This window comes from Meriones unguiculatus, chromosome 17, assembly GCF_030254825.1.
Source record: "Meriones unguiculatus strain TT.TT164.6M chromosome 17, Bangor_MerUng_6.1, whole genome shotgun sequence".
Classification (NCBI taxonomy): domain Eukaryota; kingdom Metazoa; phylum Chordata; class Mammalia; order Rodentia; family Muridae; genus Meriones; species Meriones unguiculatus.
Genome location: NC_083364.1, coordinates 60435228 through 60452894, shown reverse-complemented (window position 1 = coordinate 60452894; position 17667 = coordinate 60435228). Strand labels below are relative to the sequence as shown.

The following is a 17667-nucleotide window of genomic DNA, read 5'->3' as shown; positions in this document are numbered from 1 at the left end:
TTGCTCTTTAGGATTACAACTCCATGAGAGAACTTGTTGAGCTTGAATTAAACACATGCAAATAGAAAGTTTCTACTTCCACATCTTGCTTATTTAGAAGGATGTGGAAGGATGACCTAAGATGAGAATGACTACGAAAAGGCTCATAAAGACGGCCTCAGAATACAGATACACGAAGTGCCCTGTTTTGGTTTAGTACAGTGGTACTCAACCTTCTGGATACTGAGACCCTTTGATACAGGTGTGGTGACACCCACATAAAATTATTTTCGTTGCTACTTCTTTTTTTTTTAATTTTTTTTCATTGCTACTTAACTGTAACTTTGTTATGTTTATGAATAATAATGTAACTATCTGATATGCAGAATATCTGATATGCAACCACTGTGAAAAGGTCATTTGACCCCCAAATGGGTTGTGACCCACAGGGTTAGTGGTTGGCTGACAGGTTTTTGAGGTAGAGTCCCACAGGTAGTATAGATAATCAGGAAGTCCTGATAACCATGCTTCAGCCAAGAGCTAAAATTACAATCAAACATGTTTTATCAAACCAAGAAGAGACAGAAAATTCTAAGTAAACCCAACAGTGATAATTATAAATATCTCTTTGCTAGGAGAAGTAAGTTCTTGGTTTCTGACAATTCAAAAGTACTGTACTTCCTTATTACCAAAGATATTGCCTACCAGAATACATGTTTTCTTTCATGCATTAACTACAAATATTACTGTTTAATAGAAATGATTCTTTCAAAGAATCAATGTGATTTGTTCCATAGGTAATTAAATTGCAAACCCAAATCAATGCCCTTGGCAACATGTCATATGAAGGGCTGCAAACAAATCAGTCTCAATGGGTTTTAACTTCCTGATATTACATCGTGTTCAGGTCACACAACAGCCCACAAGGTAGACAAATTTTCTGTAATATAAATGAGATAGCTGGCCTATTCAGATGAGGTGACCCAAATTCCTAGTCATAATATAAACTGGAGACAGACGCTCAATCACAGTAGATGTAAATTTATTACTATGAAAATTTATTACAGTGAAAATATACAATCATGCTAAGCGCCACTGACTTCGGTTTTGTTAAAAAGATGTGTACTTTTAAAAAGGTTTTGAAAATAAACTTAATATAAAGACTTGAAACTTAATATAAAGATCTGAAGATGAGCTTACCATGAATCTTAGAATTCACATATATAAACTATATCTAAAATGCCTATATTATGAACATATGTAAATAAACCAAACATTTATAAATTTAAAGAATACTAATTAGTTAAGATACATCATTGTGAAGGATCAAGTTTTCAAAACATTTATGAATTTTATTCTAAGCCAAACAGAAAGAAAAATCATTCTCAGAAATCTGCTGAGAAACAGCTAAGTTTGGTATTAATTGGAACAAAGGTAATAGATAATATCATTTCAAAACAATGTCAGAAAGATAAAAAAGCACTTATGCAGCTGAATAGACACAGAATACATTTTTATCTGTGTAGGCTGAGTAGGGGAAAAGACTTATTCAGCAAAAGTGTTTTTTCACTTTACTTTTTATTATCACTACATGCAAATAGCACACAATTTGGAAAAGTAAAAAGAAAAGGACCTAAAATTCTACCAGCAAAAGACAGATAATGTCTTATTATTTCCTTCCAATCTTCTTCCCAAGGCTTAAGAGAGTATAAATTCCACTGTGGAACATGTGGGCATTCTCATATTAAAAAGTCTATAGGTGCTTCAGAGTTTCACATCTGTGAGGGAATGTCAGCTGACCTGGAAGGAATGTGCTAAACTAGTTAAGACTGGCTTCAAAGATATTTCACTGCAAGAAGCATTAGGGCGTTTGAGTACGAGATTTTTTTAAAATTAGGGAATTCACCTCTCATGCGATGTCTGAATTTTCCGATGCTCACCAAACTAGCTCTTAATTTATTAACTTAGTAATTTAGGATTAATAATTGATAAATACATTATGCTTTCCCTTTGTAAAACTGTGCACGACCAGTTCATTTTCTTCTATGAAAGAGATGTGCATTCTCATATGAACAAGACAGAAAGTCGATAAAAAGGTATAAAAGTCATGTCTTTTAAAGATCTCTAGTATTATTTTTATTTGCGTGGATACCTGTTGGCATTTACCTAAGAGAGTTGGGAGATAAAAGTATTGTTAAAACGCTGTCTGAAATTATTCAAAGTTGTTAGAAATAAGATAGTTGCATCTTACATTAGTCTTTGCATAAGATATTACAATGGTCTCCTGCAGAGCTGGCTCTATTAGTCAAAGATTTGTTTTCAACATGATGTAAATACTTAAACCATCCAGAAGTGCACAGACCAGGAATGTGTTACTTAGTCACATTCCTTTCTATAATGAAATATGCTGTGTGCACTGTGCCTCGGTCTCCTTTGGTTGGAAATGGGATAGCTATCTTGCCCAGCTGTGTGTGAAGTGCACTGATTTGCACGAACCACTTGGTCCTGGGCCCCCCGACAGTAAGCCTTTGCCCACCGTTAGCAAGGAAACTCACGCGTCGATGCCGAAACTTGAGAGGCTTCTACATTCTAAGGTGGTGAGTGCTGACTGAAACCTGCCTGCGGCGACACATCTAAACCTCAGGTTACTCAGTTCAAATGTGAGTATTAAAGAGAACTGATAACCAAGCTCCCATTTCCCTTGGAGATTACCGCTCCCATGGCCATCAAAGCCGCAGCGCCTCCTCAAGACAATCCCATGACCTTGAAGATCCACTTTACTGACAAAAATGTGCACTCGGCGGGAAGCTGGACTTAAAAATGAAAACGCATTAAAAATAACAAAACTCTACAACACAATCCTTATCTTCTCATTGCAATGCAATGAGGAAAGCAACGGAAAATGTGTTCAACAACTAACGCCAAACAAAATGTGGTATGCTGCCTGAAAAAGCAACGCTAAAAAGCTCAGTCCTGTATTCTCTTTCCATTGTGATGATTTATCAACCAACAGTTTAGCCCCCTTCTGGAACAGGTTTTCCGAGGATGGAAAAAAAAAAAAGTTCTGTCACTTTCTGGGAAAGTTGGCCCTTTTGATAGTGGACCACTACCCTGGGCCCCTTCTGTGTTTGATCAAGACAATCTACAAACCACGGTCCTCAGTAACTGGCAGGTGCTCTGAACAACCAAACGCAAGGCTCTAGACAGCGCTGCAATTTGCCTCACTCGCTTTCGAACCTGGGCGCTATCCCTAAGCACAATTATCACTACCTGTCTCCAATCGGATTAATTTGCTTCCTACTCCATCAGCGCAGAAGGAGACAAGCCAAGAGGCCTCCGTGGCAGGGTCTCACGTCCCTTCTTTCAGAGAAATGAATGGCCTTGCGGAAAAGTAGAGAGAAGCAAACTTGAAACACCGGGTGGCATCATTCCCCGCATCACCCCCGCCCCTTGGCACGCTAGCCTCGCCGGTGTGGTGTCGCCGCGTCTCAGGAGGCCGCGCTGGCCACCACTCACCTTGCTGGGCTCCCGCGTCCTGGAGCAGCAGGAGCAGGAGGAGCAGCAGAGGCCTGGACGGGGAGTTGCGGCCGGGAGGGAGGGGGCAGCAGCGGGCGATGCGCAGCGCGGCCCGGCCGGCGGTGGCGGCGGGCGCGGCCCGGCCTCGGGGAGCTCGCGGGCTGCGCGCGGCTCTCAGCGGCGCCCGGCTCGCCATCGCGGCGGCCGGCAATCCGCCCGCATAGTGCGCGCGCCGCCGAGCCCCGCGCGCCCGGGGTCCGCAGCTCCCGGAGAGGACCGGGCGGCAGCGCAGCGCGCCTCGACCCCCCTCCGCCCTGCTCCCCGCTTCGCCTCGCTTCCCGCCACGAGACCCCAGGCCGGAGCGCGGCGGACGCGAGGGCAGCACCCGGGGCCGAGCTGGGACGCGCTCCCGCCGCGCTCGTAGCCGGACCGGCTCGCGGGCAGGCCAGCCCCGCTCCCTCGCCCTCCCTCCCGCGCGTGGAGGCCACGCCTCCCCGGCCGCGGAGACCAACGAGCGGCCAGCCCTGGTCCAGCTCCTTTCGTGCCGCCCAATCAGCGCGCTGTCTGCTCGACCTCATCTCTAGGGCTCTCCCGCCCCTCATCCGCGTTCGCCAATCGGCTGGGACCTCTGGGAGCGTCCCACCCGCCTCCCTTGATCCGGGCCCGCCCCCAAGCCGCGGCCGGGAGCGGTCTCCGCCCCGCCGAAGAGCCTGTAGTTTTTGGGACCACTGCCCAGAGTGAACCCGCCGAGACTCTCTGGTCAGTGACTTCCGGGACTTCCCCATCCCGCTCTCCCCCGTCTTCCCAGAGCCAGCTTGCTCCTGGCTCCTCCCTCGTCGCACATCAGGCCACTGGAAGGGGTGGGATGGCTGGATGCTGGAAGGTTTCAGTGGGGAGCTGTATTTAAGGCACTGTTTTTAAATAGCAGAGCGTGTTTTTCTTAGTTAAAACTGCAGTCAGTTGTAGCAACATCCCCGCTTACAATTACAGATGTAATGTCCAGTTTTTGAAAAGATACTTGTCTTTACTGTGGAGGTCTTTGAAGGGGGAGAGTATAAAATAGGCCCATGCCTCTGAGACAATTTAAGTCTAATATCTGTAAAACTGTGCTCAAAGAAGTACCAGGAGTTAGAGCCACCTTGCAGAAAATTTTCAGATTCTGGAATGGGAAAGATATGTCAACACGTTATGCATGTCAAAATGAAACAAGTACAATTGAGAATAATGGGCAGTTTGATGGAGGCTGTGAGCAGACAATGTGGGGAGGGGGAAGGAGCCGTCTTTAAAGAAGAATCCACAGAACTAGACAGACAGTAGTGTTATAGGGAAGAACCCATCAGGGATGTTTTTAATATGACCTCCCTAAGAAGAGAACGGCGTTAACAAACAAGGGAGGAGAACAGATTGCGTGGCAAAGGAGGTGACTATATCATCTAGTTTACGGTGCTTCAGCTTGGTTGATTTTCACTGGACCAGCAGTATGGGCTGTGATGCGCTGACCCAATGCTTGACTGCCTCAACAAACCATAGCCTTCGGGCAACTGGGTATTCTCAGCTAAGCAGCTGCTGCTCTACAGCAGACTGATACTGACACGGGGTGTCTGCAACCCTGAGTGTGTTGAAAGCACGCGTGACTTACCGTATTTTCAAGGGATGGGTGGGTTTATCAAACGCAAGTCCGTCATAAGCTGAGAAGCACCTATATTGGGATGCAAAGCTAGTGAGATAGGTCATTGGTCAGGAGCCCTTGCTTCTAATCCTTATCTTAATCCATCTCTGGGACGCACATGGTAGCAGAAGGAGAAAAGTGACATCGGCAAGTTGTCCACCATCCTCCAGATGTGCATCGTCAAGCATGCCCATGACACACAAACACACACACAATAAATAAATAAATGCAATGATTTGCAGACTCAGGCAATAAGTGGGGCGAGGTAATAAGCAGGTTGTGTACGTGTCCCTTTGAGAAGTGTGTGGTGACTGAGTCTAGAATTCATAAATACTTGTGACAGTCATAAACATATAAAGGACTGACATCGTCAAAAGAAATCTGAGTGTTGGAAAGGACTCTAGAGGTTATCTTTTTCACACCATCTGCTCATATCTACATGACAAGCATCTACCGGGTATCAAAGAAAGTCTTACAGTGATAGGCTCAATATGGGCACTGGTCATACAAAGTTCAGTTAGAGAAGACGAACATGTAAACAAACCTGTTGTCATCAATGCCAACTTGGAGGTCTGAACAGGTACGACAGATGTCACATCCTCACCTACCCTGGCAAATAGTCAGTCCTAAGCCGAGGCATCTAGTGATAGTCCCTGAAATAATATGCCTCACTTGTTGGACTACACCTTCTCTATGGCCACTTAATGATAACCATGGGCTGCAGAGTGGACACAGAAAAGTACTTGAGACTTCTGGCTAGTATTTCTTCAACTACATAGAGCTGCACCAGAAGCAGAATGAACTAGCACAGGTATGGAAACCTTTCTAGAAATGAGAAAGCTGGATTGTGGCCATCCCACCTCTTGGGAATACAGCCTGAAAGACTCAGGATTCCTTGTTAATAAATACCACTAAAGCAAGAGAGAGAGAGAGGGGGGGGAGAGAGAAGTGTACACCTTTTTTTCTCTGATTAGTAGTTTTTAAAGAGTTGGTAAAGCAGAGGATGAAATGGTAAGAGGTTCCAGAGGACAGGATAGGGAAAGAAAGAGAGGAGAAACTGGCGTCTGGAAAAGGATGCTATCTGTCTGGTTTTGTGTGTTTTTATGCTTCAGCTCCCCGAGTTTTGTTTTGTAGGTTTGACTGGAGAACAGCTGTGGAGCATCCCTTTGCTGCTGGACCATGGGAAATGATAGGTGGAGAACTGAGGTGAGAGGGTTGAAACATGCCGCCCACTTTGTCCCTCCACTTCTAATTACTGTTGTTTCAGAAGGCTACTGGGAGATAATAAAATTTTTCTCAGGAACCTCCCACCAAAGTCACATATCAGGCATCTGTGTCTAGAACAGTAACTGCCAGAGAGGAGTCCTGGTTTATAGTCCCTCTCCCACTCTGCATATTTCTCTAGTCAAACTCATCATTTCCTTTGCTGCTGAGACTCAGTTTCCTTGTAGGTTGACATCTGCTGAGTCACCAGGTGGAGGATGATTTTGCCCCGTGAGGCTCATCTGCATAGAGCCAGCCGAGACATAATTGGCGATAGTGAAAATCACCCAAGGTGAATAGGATTGTAGAAGGCTGCCATCATGCCATCCTAAGAATCATAGCTAGACACTACAGTGTGTCTCCTAGGCAAGCCTGGTTCTGAAGCTTTCCTACAGAAGCTCCAGAAGGTGAGAGCTTTAGAGATTCCCTTGGATGCAAAGCAACAGCACAAGCCCAAACTGAGTAGAGACTTCATTACACACAAGGTCCTGGACATGAGCCAGACCCTGCAGTCATGGCACTTGTCTCTTTTGGTTGGCAAATAAAACAATGCTTTGAATGCAGGCTCTAGGAAAGATTTGGACTTCAGGTAAATACCACATAGGATAGTTGCATACAAAACACTAGGAATTAAACATTTTAGTTCATATTTAGTCCACAAAAAGACATTTAAAAATACAAACAGACTGCCAATCTTAATTTTAATTTATAAGATCTCCCCTTCCCTAATGTTTCTTTCTTCCTCTTTTTCTCATTCTTGCTTTTCTTTCATCTTCTCCTAGTTAATAAAAAGAAACAGGACTTGACATATAGAGAAAAAGAAGTATGAAGAGTCACACCCCACAATTTCATCTTGTAAATGAGCTCAGGAAATGAGAATGGAGGGAAAGCCCCTGGGGCTGACGGCCTGTGCTTCTGTCACCGCAGACATCTGGGTTTTAATGACATGATATGGTAAGAATCATTTGGCACCATCATTGCTGTTAAATGTCTTTCAAGCATTAATAAAACATAAGAGACTTGCTTAAAATGGCATTTATACTGGAAACCTTACGGTGATGGTATGTAATGAATCACTGGTGAGCTTTATCAGTGTTTTTGGCAGGATAACTGAAAGGGGCGAATGAAGGAGAATTTGCTTTTGCGATCTTCCCCTGAGGTCAGAGAGAAAGAAGCCTATGGCAGTTTTGAGAAAATATTTCAGACTTCAAAGACTGGAGGCCTAAGATCTGGCTGTCATTCTAACAGGAGTGTTTCCTTTGTCCTGTAGACTGTCAGGACAAATGTTTACAGTCATGTTTGTTGCAGAGTGTCTGAACTCCGCTAAGGACCCCTTCTGTGGTTTGGATGCGTTCTTTCCTTTATGTGGCTGGTTTCTTTTAGTTCGTCCTTTCAGACAAGATTCTCAGGTTTATTCCTCAGAGTTTTCCTAACCTTTTTCAACTAGTGCAAAAGATGTTCGTTATAGCAAATTTAAGGCAAGAGTGTTCATTATACCTATTTATATTTTTTATAGGAGATATTTAGTTTCTACAAGAAGTTATAAGTCCTTTTTCTTGCAGGATTAACATCAGTGTTTAACAGTGACTTTGTTTTCATTGCTGCAACTGTCTCTTTCCATTTTCACACTACCCCTTTCATTTTTTTTAGGAATATAAGAAATTTGGGATTGAGAGCGTAGCCTCATGGTAGCGTACTTGCCTGGTATTCAGAAGACCCTGGGATTTATTTCTAGTACCCAAAGTAAAATAAGTAAATAAAGTTAATTCATCAATTCTCTAGTGGTTCAGAACAAGCTTTCACTCAATTGCTTATCTCTGATTGAGACTTCAAAAGACTTTAGTGAGAGCATGTGAAAATTGCCTAGAAATGGGAGAATTAATTATACACAAATGGTCAACATACCACTTCAATATAAATACTGAAAATAGCCAAATATCTGAGATAATGTGTTTTAGAAGTGAGGCACCTACATGCTGCCTTGTTTTTGTCCTGTGTCTTCTCCTGTAGGGATGTTTGCTGGCAACAGTTAAGAATTACAGCATAGAACTGAGATGCTATTGAGCATCTGAGAAACTCTGTAGGGAAAGGTCATGGAAACAACTGTAGGGAAGTGCATGCATTGAGCTCCTGCTACAGACTGTTGTTCAGCATCCTGCAAGACCCTAGTCTCTGCTTAAGTTTCTCTGCAGAAAATGGCTGAACACTATTATAAATTTAAAGATGAATAATTCTATATTTTATTTCTTTTTTACTTTATTTTTATTTTTTTGTTTATTAACCTTACACCCTCTCTCTCCTCTCCTCTTGGTCCCACTCTCCTTCTCTCTTATCCCTATCCTCCCTCCCCTACTCTTCAGAAAAGGGGGGCCCCTCCCCCCCACTGACCAACCAACCCCAGCACATCAAGTTGCATCAGGACTGAGCTCATCCTCTGTGGCCTGCGGAAGGATCCCCACCAGTGGATGATTCTCAGTGTTCATTATTTGCTCCCGTCTCCCTCCACCCTTTCTCCCCCAGCCTCATTTTTCATCTTTGTGTACGTGTCTGTGTGCTTAAGTGTGGGAATATGGACAAGTATGTATGCCATAGCGTGCAAGAAGTCGACCTTGGGTGTTTGTCTCAGCTTTTACTTTGTTTGATACAGTTTTTTGTTTGTCACTTTGTACTCCAGGTTAGCTAGCCAATAGCTTCTGGAGATCCTCCTGCCTCCGCCTCCATAGGAACACTGTAATATGTGTTCTGGGAGTGTGAATGTTTGTGTCTGTCTGGTATGTGCTTCGCCCAATGAGCCACCTCTCCAGGCATGCGTCTTTCTTCTATCCCGTGGATAAATTCTAAATCCTCCATTTCCAAATTTCTACATAATATGGGAAGGAGAGAAAACAAAAGCTGATGAGTACAGAATTGGTCTCTAGGAAATGTTGACTCTGAACAGAAATGTGCCTTAAGGGTCGCTTGAAGGACAACGCCCAAAAATGCAGCTCCATATCTGCAACGCCTGTGTGGCTGGGCTAAAAGAACAACCTCTGTTCTCTTCTGTGGAGGAAGCAAACAGGACCTTGGAGCAAAGGAGGTAACATTATCCAGAAGAAGACGGAACCAGAGGAGATAAAGCTGGTCAGCTATGTGGCAGGAAGCTGCTGCTGCCAACACTGGAGAGATAGAATTATCTAGCTGTACGAACGCCAAGATGCCTTTAAAAATAAACCTAAGTCAGGAGTACTGGTACATGCCTTCAGCCTCAGCCTCATGGGAGGCAGGCAGGATGGAGGCTAGCATGTACTACATATTAAGACTGTTGTGGCTGACTAACTCATATAACAAATAAATAAATAGATCCTATAATAATGATTAGATCTAATAAATAACTTCAAGGCATTTGTTGTATATGGTATATTGCAATTCTTTCTTTACTCTCTTTTCAAATGTTCCATTAAGTTTGCTAGTCATAGTCTTGATTTGAATGAACTTAAATCATTGGGAAGGGAATACAATGACGACAGTACTCAATTTATTGATTGTACATAGAAAGGAGCACTAGCCCCAAGAGGCAAAGGAGACTGTGCGAACCATAAATTTGAGAAACTTAACCCTCCATGCTGCTCCCTACTCTTAACAAGAAACTGATTTCCAACTATTATTAGGTCAGTGTATTTAAAAGTTGGTCATAGCTCGCTAGAGAATTTGGAACCATCTAGGCAACTAATACCTCTTATAGTAGTATAAGTAAATAATATAATAAATTTTAAATATTTATGAACCAAGAGAACAGAAGTAGAAACTGCCAAGTTTTAAATACATACATTATTTCTTTCCACTAATTTTTTTTGGCCTTCAATTAAATTTTAATTTAAATTCCTTAAGTTTAGAATAAGTCAATAACATAGGATTCCAGAATCAAGCATTTGTAAATTTGGTGTTTAAAAGGAAGACCTAAGGTCTTTTAAACCAAATAAGTGTATTATTCCTTTAATACTGCATTCATAGGCAAGCTAATGTTAGCCTGCCTAATGTCATAGCATGTAAATGAGATGAAGATGTATATTTTCATTTAAGCGGTTCTTTTTTTATTTTTGACATTTTATTAACCATGGTTTGCAAAATGATAGATTGTGACTGGAAAGGAAATTATATATTATTCAGATTAACCTAATTTTCCACGACCTTCTGCATTGATAGGCAGATTTTAATACCATTGTAAGTATTGCATTTGACTGACACACACTATCATTTGGTCCATAGCTAACATATAGCACAAAAGGAATGAAGTGAATGATTTCTTTTGAAGGGTTGACTGCTGACTGTGATAACTTCTAGGGGAGAAACAAAAGAGAGTGTCATTTGCCTACACTACTTATTTCCCCCCCGTATTAAAGAATACGACATGTCTAGCCTGTGTGGAATTTTGAATAAATAAGATTATTTTCTTACCACCTAAATGGTATTATCTGCTGCTGCTGCTTCTAACTCAATGTTTTGTGTACATTTGTGGATCTGAAGATTCATTTTGGGTGTGTAGAATAGTACATATGGTGCCCAGGGCTTGTACTACTGCTAACTTGACTAAGTGAAACAGAATTACATGGCCTTTGTAAAAGTCACAGATTATTAAGTCACAAAAAGTCACGTAGTGATGATCATGCATTTTCTTGATGTTTAAGATTCATGCATAAAATGCATGGATAAGAACATCATCAATCTAAATATTTATTTAGATATTTTGGCTCTAAATATATTTTTTCCAAAATATATTGTCAAACATATGTAGTCCAGGATTCATTTAGTCTTTTTGTTATTTTCCATTACTCTCATTTTCAAATGTAATATTCAGAAAGTACTTCAAACACAATATAAATCACTTATGAACATGTTCGCTATAGCTATTGTTAGCTACATATGCATGCCGTTAATTAAATCACCTACAAAATAATATTCCTTACTAGAGAGACAAACTAAATTAGCCTCAGATTTTCATAATAACTACAGCACTGTATAATTAAATTGAAATTCTCTCCAAGTGAACAAACTCATATGGCTACTCATGATGGTTAAAGAAGCCATTCATTTAGAGAAACTAATGTTATACACACCCAGAATGGAAACTGAAATACAATTCTTTGCCCATAGAAAACAAAATGAAATGAGTAAGCCATGTCTAATGATATATAAAAATATTATACTCAAATCTCATCTGTACTAATGCCTTCTCTTCTGTAAATTATTTCTCAGCTTCCAGGTCTACATGTTCTGTGTATGAAACATTCAAATTCTTTACCCAGGAAAATTTTCTTTCTGATTCTGGAATTGTTTCTGCAACCTGTATTCTTACTCCATTCTGTTAGATGAAATGAGCCCTGTCCTTATTTTCTCAAGATAGACAATAAAAGAAGTAATTAATATTCATGGAAGATAGAGTATCTCTCTTCTCCCCATCTCAAATATTACCTGGGTGTCGTGGCATATGTCTATAACCTAGCCCCCAGAGATAGAAACAGGAGATTCTGAGTTCAAGACCAGGCAGGGCTATGAAATAAGTTCAAGCCAGCATGTATTGGAGAGCCTTTGTCTTAAAAGCCAAGGGTTATGGGTGTAGCTCAGAGGTTTGGCTAGCATTCACATGGTTTGGGGTTTAATTACCAGCACTGCCAAAGAACAGAGAAAAGGTACCTCTATGCATTTGATAAAGATAGCAAAGGGTATGAAATTATTTAGAAGAAAACAACATGAATTTTTATTAAGTCCATTCTGAGAGTGTAAAAATCTCAGAACATGACAGTGTTAATTCTTTTTCCATCGGGTTTCCGGTATGCCTGAAAAGAAAACCAGCTGCATAAAATAATGAGGCTTGAGTTTGTGAACTATGGCACACTCTGAGTTCAACCCTGCCAAAATGTAAAGTGCCAAATGAACTATGGCATACATTGAACTACTCCACAGAGATAACAAATACCCAGAGTAGCACCAGACTGGACTTTCCAAGTTGTGAGAATCCCTAATGGAAACCTAACTCTTAACCAAATAGTAGGGGAAACTATTGAGAACAATTTTGTCAGAGCAATTTTGTGGCTGTGTGGGTTCCATAGAATCACTAGAAATTTACACTTGGGGAAAAAGGAGGAGGAGAGGATGGAGATAGGGAATTTTGAGATGGGACTGGGAGGAAAAGAGGGAGGGCCCTAAGATCAGCTGTAAAGCAATTGAATGAATGAATGAATGAATGAATGACCAAATGGGAAAAACCTATGTTATTTCTTCCAACTAAATGTGTGTCTATTTGAGGCTATATAAATGCCATGTGCATTTGCCTTTGATGTAAGAGTCTAAATGAAACACTTTGATCCACTGATGTCGAATCATTGACCTGGAGTCTCTCTGTCACAATGTTGATTTGTAGCCACAGGAACAGTGGACAGCAAGCTAGGCTACACAGATAGTGTCTAAACCTTAGCAGCAGGTCAGACACAATGCTTGCCTTAATAGTCCCTCCACTTCAGGCAAGTAGATCACCCATGACCATGAGTACAGCTTTATCACTGAGAATTCATTTTCCACAAATTCCCTCTCACCAGGACACTTCAGAAAGCTGTTTCTGACAAGGGTGAGGTACCTTCCTGCAACCAAGGAAGAATCATGAGCTTTATAATATGGAAACACTAACTCCCATGCTCAGTGACAATTCCAGCCAATGGAGAAAGGGACAAGTGCCACACAATACTGAAGATTCTATGTACCTATTACTGATGTTTCCTAGCTGTCAGTAAGGTGGGTGCCCATACCTTAGTCAGTGACTAGACTGAAACTCAGCTGGGCTGAGACACCAGAGCAGTCTACTGCGAGCATTTGTCTATTTTCCCCACCTTATCACACTTCCTCCATGCTATCTTGAGAATTTTGCTTGTATCATTAAGTGAGTAAGACTCTCTCTAAAGCTTTCTCCTACTCCCAAGTGAAATATCTAATTAAAGTACAAATTAGGATTGCTGCACTTATTTTTGATAAGTTGGTTGTTTTGAAATCAAAACAGTGTTAGTAAATGCCCATGTCATTTGTTTTATTTTCTAAATTCTCATTTTAAAAAAGTCATGTTTACATTTTTACAGCCACTATCCTGATGGACAGGAGCATGCATTGACTTAGGGCCACATTAGTTTGAGGAAGAGAAGACTAATTGTTTTGTGTGCTTTTAATTATTTTTTTTAAAATTCTCTCCATTTTTTATTTAATATCTTTATAAAAAGTTATTACAATTTATTCACTTTGTATCCCAGCTGTAGCCCCTTCCTTCATCCCCTTATCCCATCCTCCCTCTCCCTTCTCCTCCTATGTTCCTTCCCTAGTCCACTGATAGGGGAGGTCCTCTTCCCCTTCCATCTGACCCTAGACTATCAGGTCTCATCAGGACTGGTTGCATTGTCCTCCTCTGTGACCTGATAAGGCTGCTCTTCCCCCCCCACACACACACTAGGGGGAGGTGATCAAAAAGCCAGCCACTGAGTTCATGTCAGAGACAGCCCTTATTCACATTATTAGGGAACCCACTTGGAGACTGAGCTGCCATGGGCTACATCTGTGCAGGGGTTCTAGGTTATCTCCATGAATAGTCCTTGGTTGGAGTATCAGTCTCAGAAAAGACCCCTGGGCCCAGATTTTTTTTTGGTTCTTTTGCTCTCCTTTTCCCTCCAGGTCTTTCTGTCTCCCCCTTCTTTCATAAGATTCCCTGTACTCTGCCCAGCGTTTGGCTATGAGTCACAGCATCTGCTTTAAAACCCTGTTGGGTAGGGTCTTTCAGAAGCCTGTGATAGGCTCCTGTCCTGTTCCCTGTTTTCTCCCTCTTCCTGTTTGCCTTTCTAAATGAGGATTGATCATCTTATCAATAGAGCTGGTTGAACAATATAAAAACATGAAATTTTATCCCACATGCATGTTCAAATCTTAAGTTACCAATCTATTTGCAACTGGAAAACAGACAATGTCTTTTTTTAAATTTATTTTTATTTTTATTATTAGTTACATTTTATTAACTCTGTATCCCAGCTGTATCCCGCTCCTTCTTTCCCTCCCAATACCACCCTCTTTCCCTCATCTCGTCCCTGCCCCTTTCCAAGTCCATTCATAGGGGAGGACCTCCTTCCCTTTCATCTGACCCTGGTTTATCAGGTATCTTCAGGACTGGCTGCAAAGTCCTCCTCTGTGGCCTAGCAGGACTGCTCCTCCCTTGGGGGGTGGGGAGATCAAAGAGCCTGCCATTGAGTTCTTGTCAGAAATAGTCCTTGTTCCCCTTACTTTGGGAAACCAATTGGCTACTGAGCTACCACGGTCTACATCAGAGCAGAGGTTCTAGGTTATATCCATACATGGTCCTTGGTGGAGTGTCAGTCTCAGAAAAGACCCTGTGCCCAGATACATTTGGTCCTTGTGGAGCTCCTATCCTCTCCACGTCATACTAACTCCCCCTTCTTTCATATGATTCCCTGCACTCTGCTGAAGGTTTGGTTATGAGTCTTAGTAACTGCTTTGATACATTGCTAGGTAGAGTCTTTCAGAGGCCTTTCTGGAATACTACTCCACAATCAAAAACTAGGAAATCATGAAATTTGTAGGTAAATGATGGGATCTAGAAAAGATCATTCGGAGTGAGGTATCCCAGAAGGAGAAAGACGCACATGGTATATACTCACTTATATAAACCTATAAGATATGATAAACATAATGAAATCTATACACCTAAAGAAGATAAACAAGGAAGAAGACCCAGGGTAAGATGATCAATCCTTGCTTAGAAAGACAAATGGGATGGGCATTGGATGTAGGAGAAAACAAGTAACAGGACAGGCAATGTCTTACATTGATTTCAGTGTGTCATGTCAGTAGACCAAACTTTATTAGATTTACAGTGAAGGTTTAAAAAATCTCCAAAATATGCATAAATATGGTGATTTTTTTTGACAAAAATTATTTTCTTGTTTAGACTTTAGGTATGGCTTTCTATCCCGAGGTTTTGCTTCCAGCTTTTTTTCCTAAGACCCCCCAACCCCCCAAGATAAGGATGTGTTCTGAGGAGATATCATCACTACCACTCTAGGTTGAATCATTTTAGTGATGTTTCACCTTTCCCAAGTTCAAAAATATTCTGCCACTTTCCCTGGTTAAGTGTACAAGTTTCTGGGGTTTGAATGCAGGTTCTGGTTTATTAATCTGTAAAATGGGGTTACTAATGGAATCTTGTCACAAAATTGTTGAGGATTGAATAAGAGGGCCATTTAAAAGGTTTGGTGTAGAGCCTCTCAGAGGATAGACCCATTTGGATCCTGTCTGCAAGCACAGCAGAGTATCATTAAGAGTCAGGTTGGTTCTCTGCCATGGGGTTGGTTTCAGGTCGGGCCCGTCATTGTTTGGCCATTCCCTCTTTCTCTGCTCCATCTTTATCCCTGCACATCCTGTAGGCAGGGCAAATTTTAGGTCGAAGGTTTTGTGGGTGAGTTGGTGTCCCTTTCCCTTCATTGGAAGTCCAGCCTGGCTAGGAGGTGACCCCTCAGTCTCCATGTGCCCCACAGTTAGGAGTCTCAGCTAGGGTCACCCCATATCTTCCCAGGAGCCTAATCTGTTGCAGGTCTCCAGCTTGTCTCAGAGATCCTCCCCCTTAGGTTTCCCTTCTCTCTCCCAGCACTCTTGCCTCCCATCCACGTCTCCCCACAGCTGATCCCCACAGCGAGCAGAATGAAACAGATGCTGGGACACATAGCCTAACATGAGGTGGAGTTAGGGAAGTCTTGTGGAGGAGTGTGAGGAAGGATAGAAGGTACCAGAGGGGACAAGAACCCCTCAAGAAAACCAACAGTGTCAACGAACTTAGGCCCATAGAGGCTTACAGAGACTGAAGCACCAATCAAAGAGCTTGCATGGACTGGATAACAGAATTTCTTAACTGAAAGTCATGGGATCTATCGTGGACTTTGAGGAGTCTAAAAAAGGAGCTAAATATGAAGCCACTAAACAACAGCAGTGACTTGGTAGCTGTGTCTCTGACATTCAAGATGCCTCATGGTGGTTAAGTATCCTTTAAGCTGCAGATAGATTGTTCCCACTACCTTTAAAATGAAGAAACTGGGCATTTTCCCATTTGTACACCAATGAAGGGTTTCAAGTCTCAAATGTCCTTGACTTTATCATAATATGATTTATATCATGGTTTTAATCATTCATTGATTTTCTAGAGAATCATGGAAAGAAGCTAAAAGAGGAAACCCATTCTATTGTAGTTTGGGAAGGATGAGTATCATCTCATCCAATGAATATGCCACCCACCCCATAAACAGTCATAAGAACAATGACAAAATCACAATCAGAATCCTCTGTGTTGCTGTCTCCTCTCCCTTTGGGACAGCCCATACCATCTCTAAAAACTTGTTTTGCTATGCGAAATAAATTTCTGCTAAAAAAAAAAAAGCAAAGAGTATAGGCAGAGCAAGAAGGAGGGGACCAGGGAGGTGTGATCTCAAGAAGTAAGGGTTGCTGTATGAAATAGGCTAATTGTGTTCAGCTCTTGGGTTATGGCAAAATATCATTTTATATCCTTTTATCTGGAGTTGTAACTCCATGGCATCCTTTGTTTCAATCCCAAGCACTACTATAAAAAAAGTCTCTGGGTCATTTTGACTTCATATTAAAATTTTAATTTAACTGTCTTTGAAACTTTTATTTGTTAAAAAAAATGTTTCCCCATTCAGTTCTTTCAGAAAAAAAAAAAGTAGAAGCATTAAGACATTGTAGTTTGAGAAAATTAACAGAAATGTAAATTCTTTGCACACACTGCCTGTGAAAGAGCAAGGAACACACTGGGACATCTTTATTCTCCATGATAATTTGAAAGTTGCCTGTTTTGATGATATCAGGAGTATAATAACTGCAGTCTCCTTGACTGTCCTTGTCTTCTGTATCATGCACCAATGCTTTTAATTGTATTGCTCGCCAAGCAGAAGAATATCCCACAAAGGAAGAAACAGAGCCTTGGACTGATAAGAGCTTGTACATTGTGAATTGTTCCTCAGTGTAGGAGAGTCCCCAATGAATCCTTGTTCACCACTTTATCTCCCTCACTTTGAAAGTGTGGTCTATGACACGCTTTGTGACTGGGTAGTGGGATGAAAAGGTTGCCCTTCTTCAAGGTTACCAAGTAGTTAATACCATGTATTTTTTTTTCCTGAACAAAGCTTCTCATAAGCCTGTCTCAGGGAATG

At 41.6% G+C, this 17667-nt stretch overlaps 1 protein-coding gene and 1 long non-coding RNA gene across 6 annotated transcripts in view; one reads left to right on the top strand and one right to left on the bottom strand.

Annotated features, from left to right (window-relative positions):
* The window catches only part of Dcbld2 (discoidin, CUB and LCCL domain containing 2), a 64641-nt gene extending 60741 nt beyond the window's left edge, over positions 1–3900 (bottom strand). The window contains exon 1 of the mRNA XM_021662045.2: positions 3496–3900. Coding sequence (XP_021517720.1) covers positions 3496–3691 — 196 coding nt within the window. The 5' untranslated portion in view covers positions 3692–3900. The remainder of the gene's footprint in view (positions 1–3495) is intronic.
* A 168-nt stretch (positions 3901–4068) lies between these two features.
* Positions 4069–17667, top strand: part of LOC132648582 (uncharacterized) — a 208138-nt gene continuing 194539 nt past the window's right edge. For 3 of the 5 annotated variants that reach the window (XR_009587010.1, XR_009587008.1, XR_009587007.1), the window contains exons 1-3: positions 4069–4254; positions 6299–6370; positions 7210–7381. This is a non-coding gene — a long non-coding RNA (uncharacterized LOC132648582). The other 2 variants (XR_009587006.1, XR_009587009.1) reach the window with 2 other exon arrangements.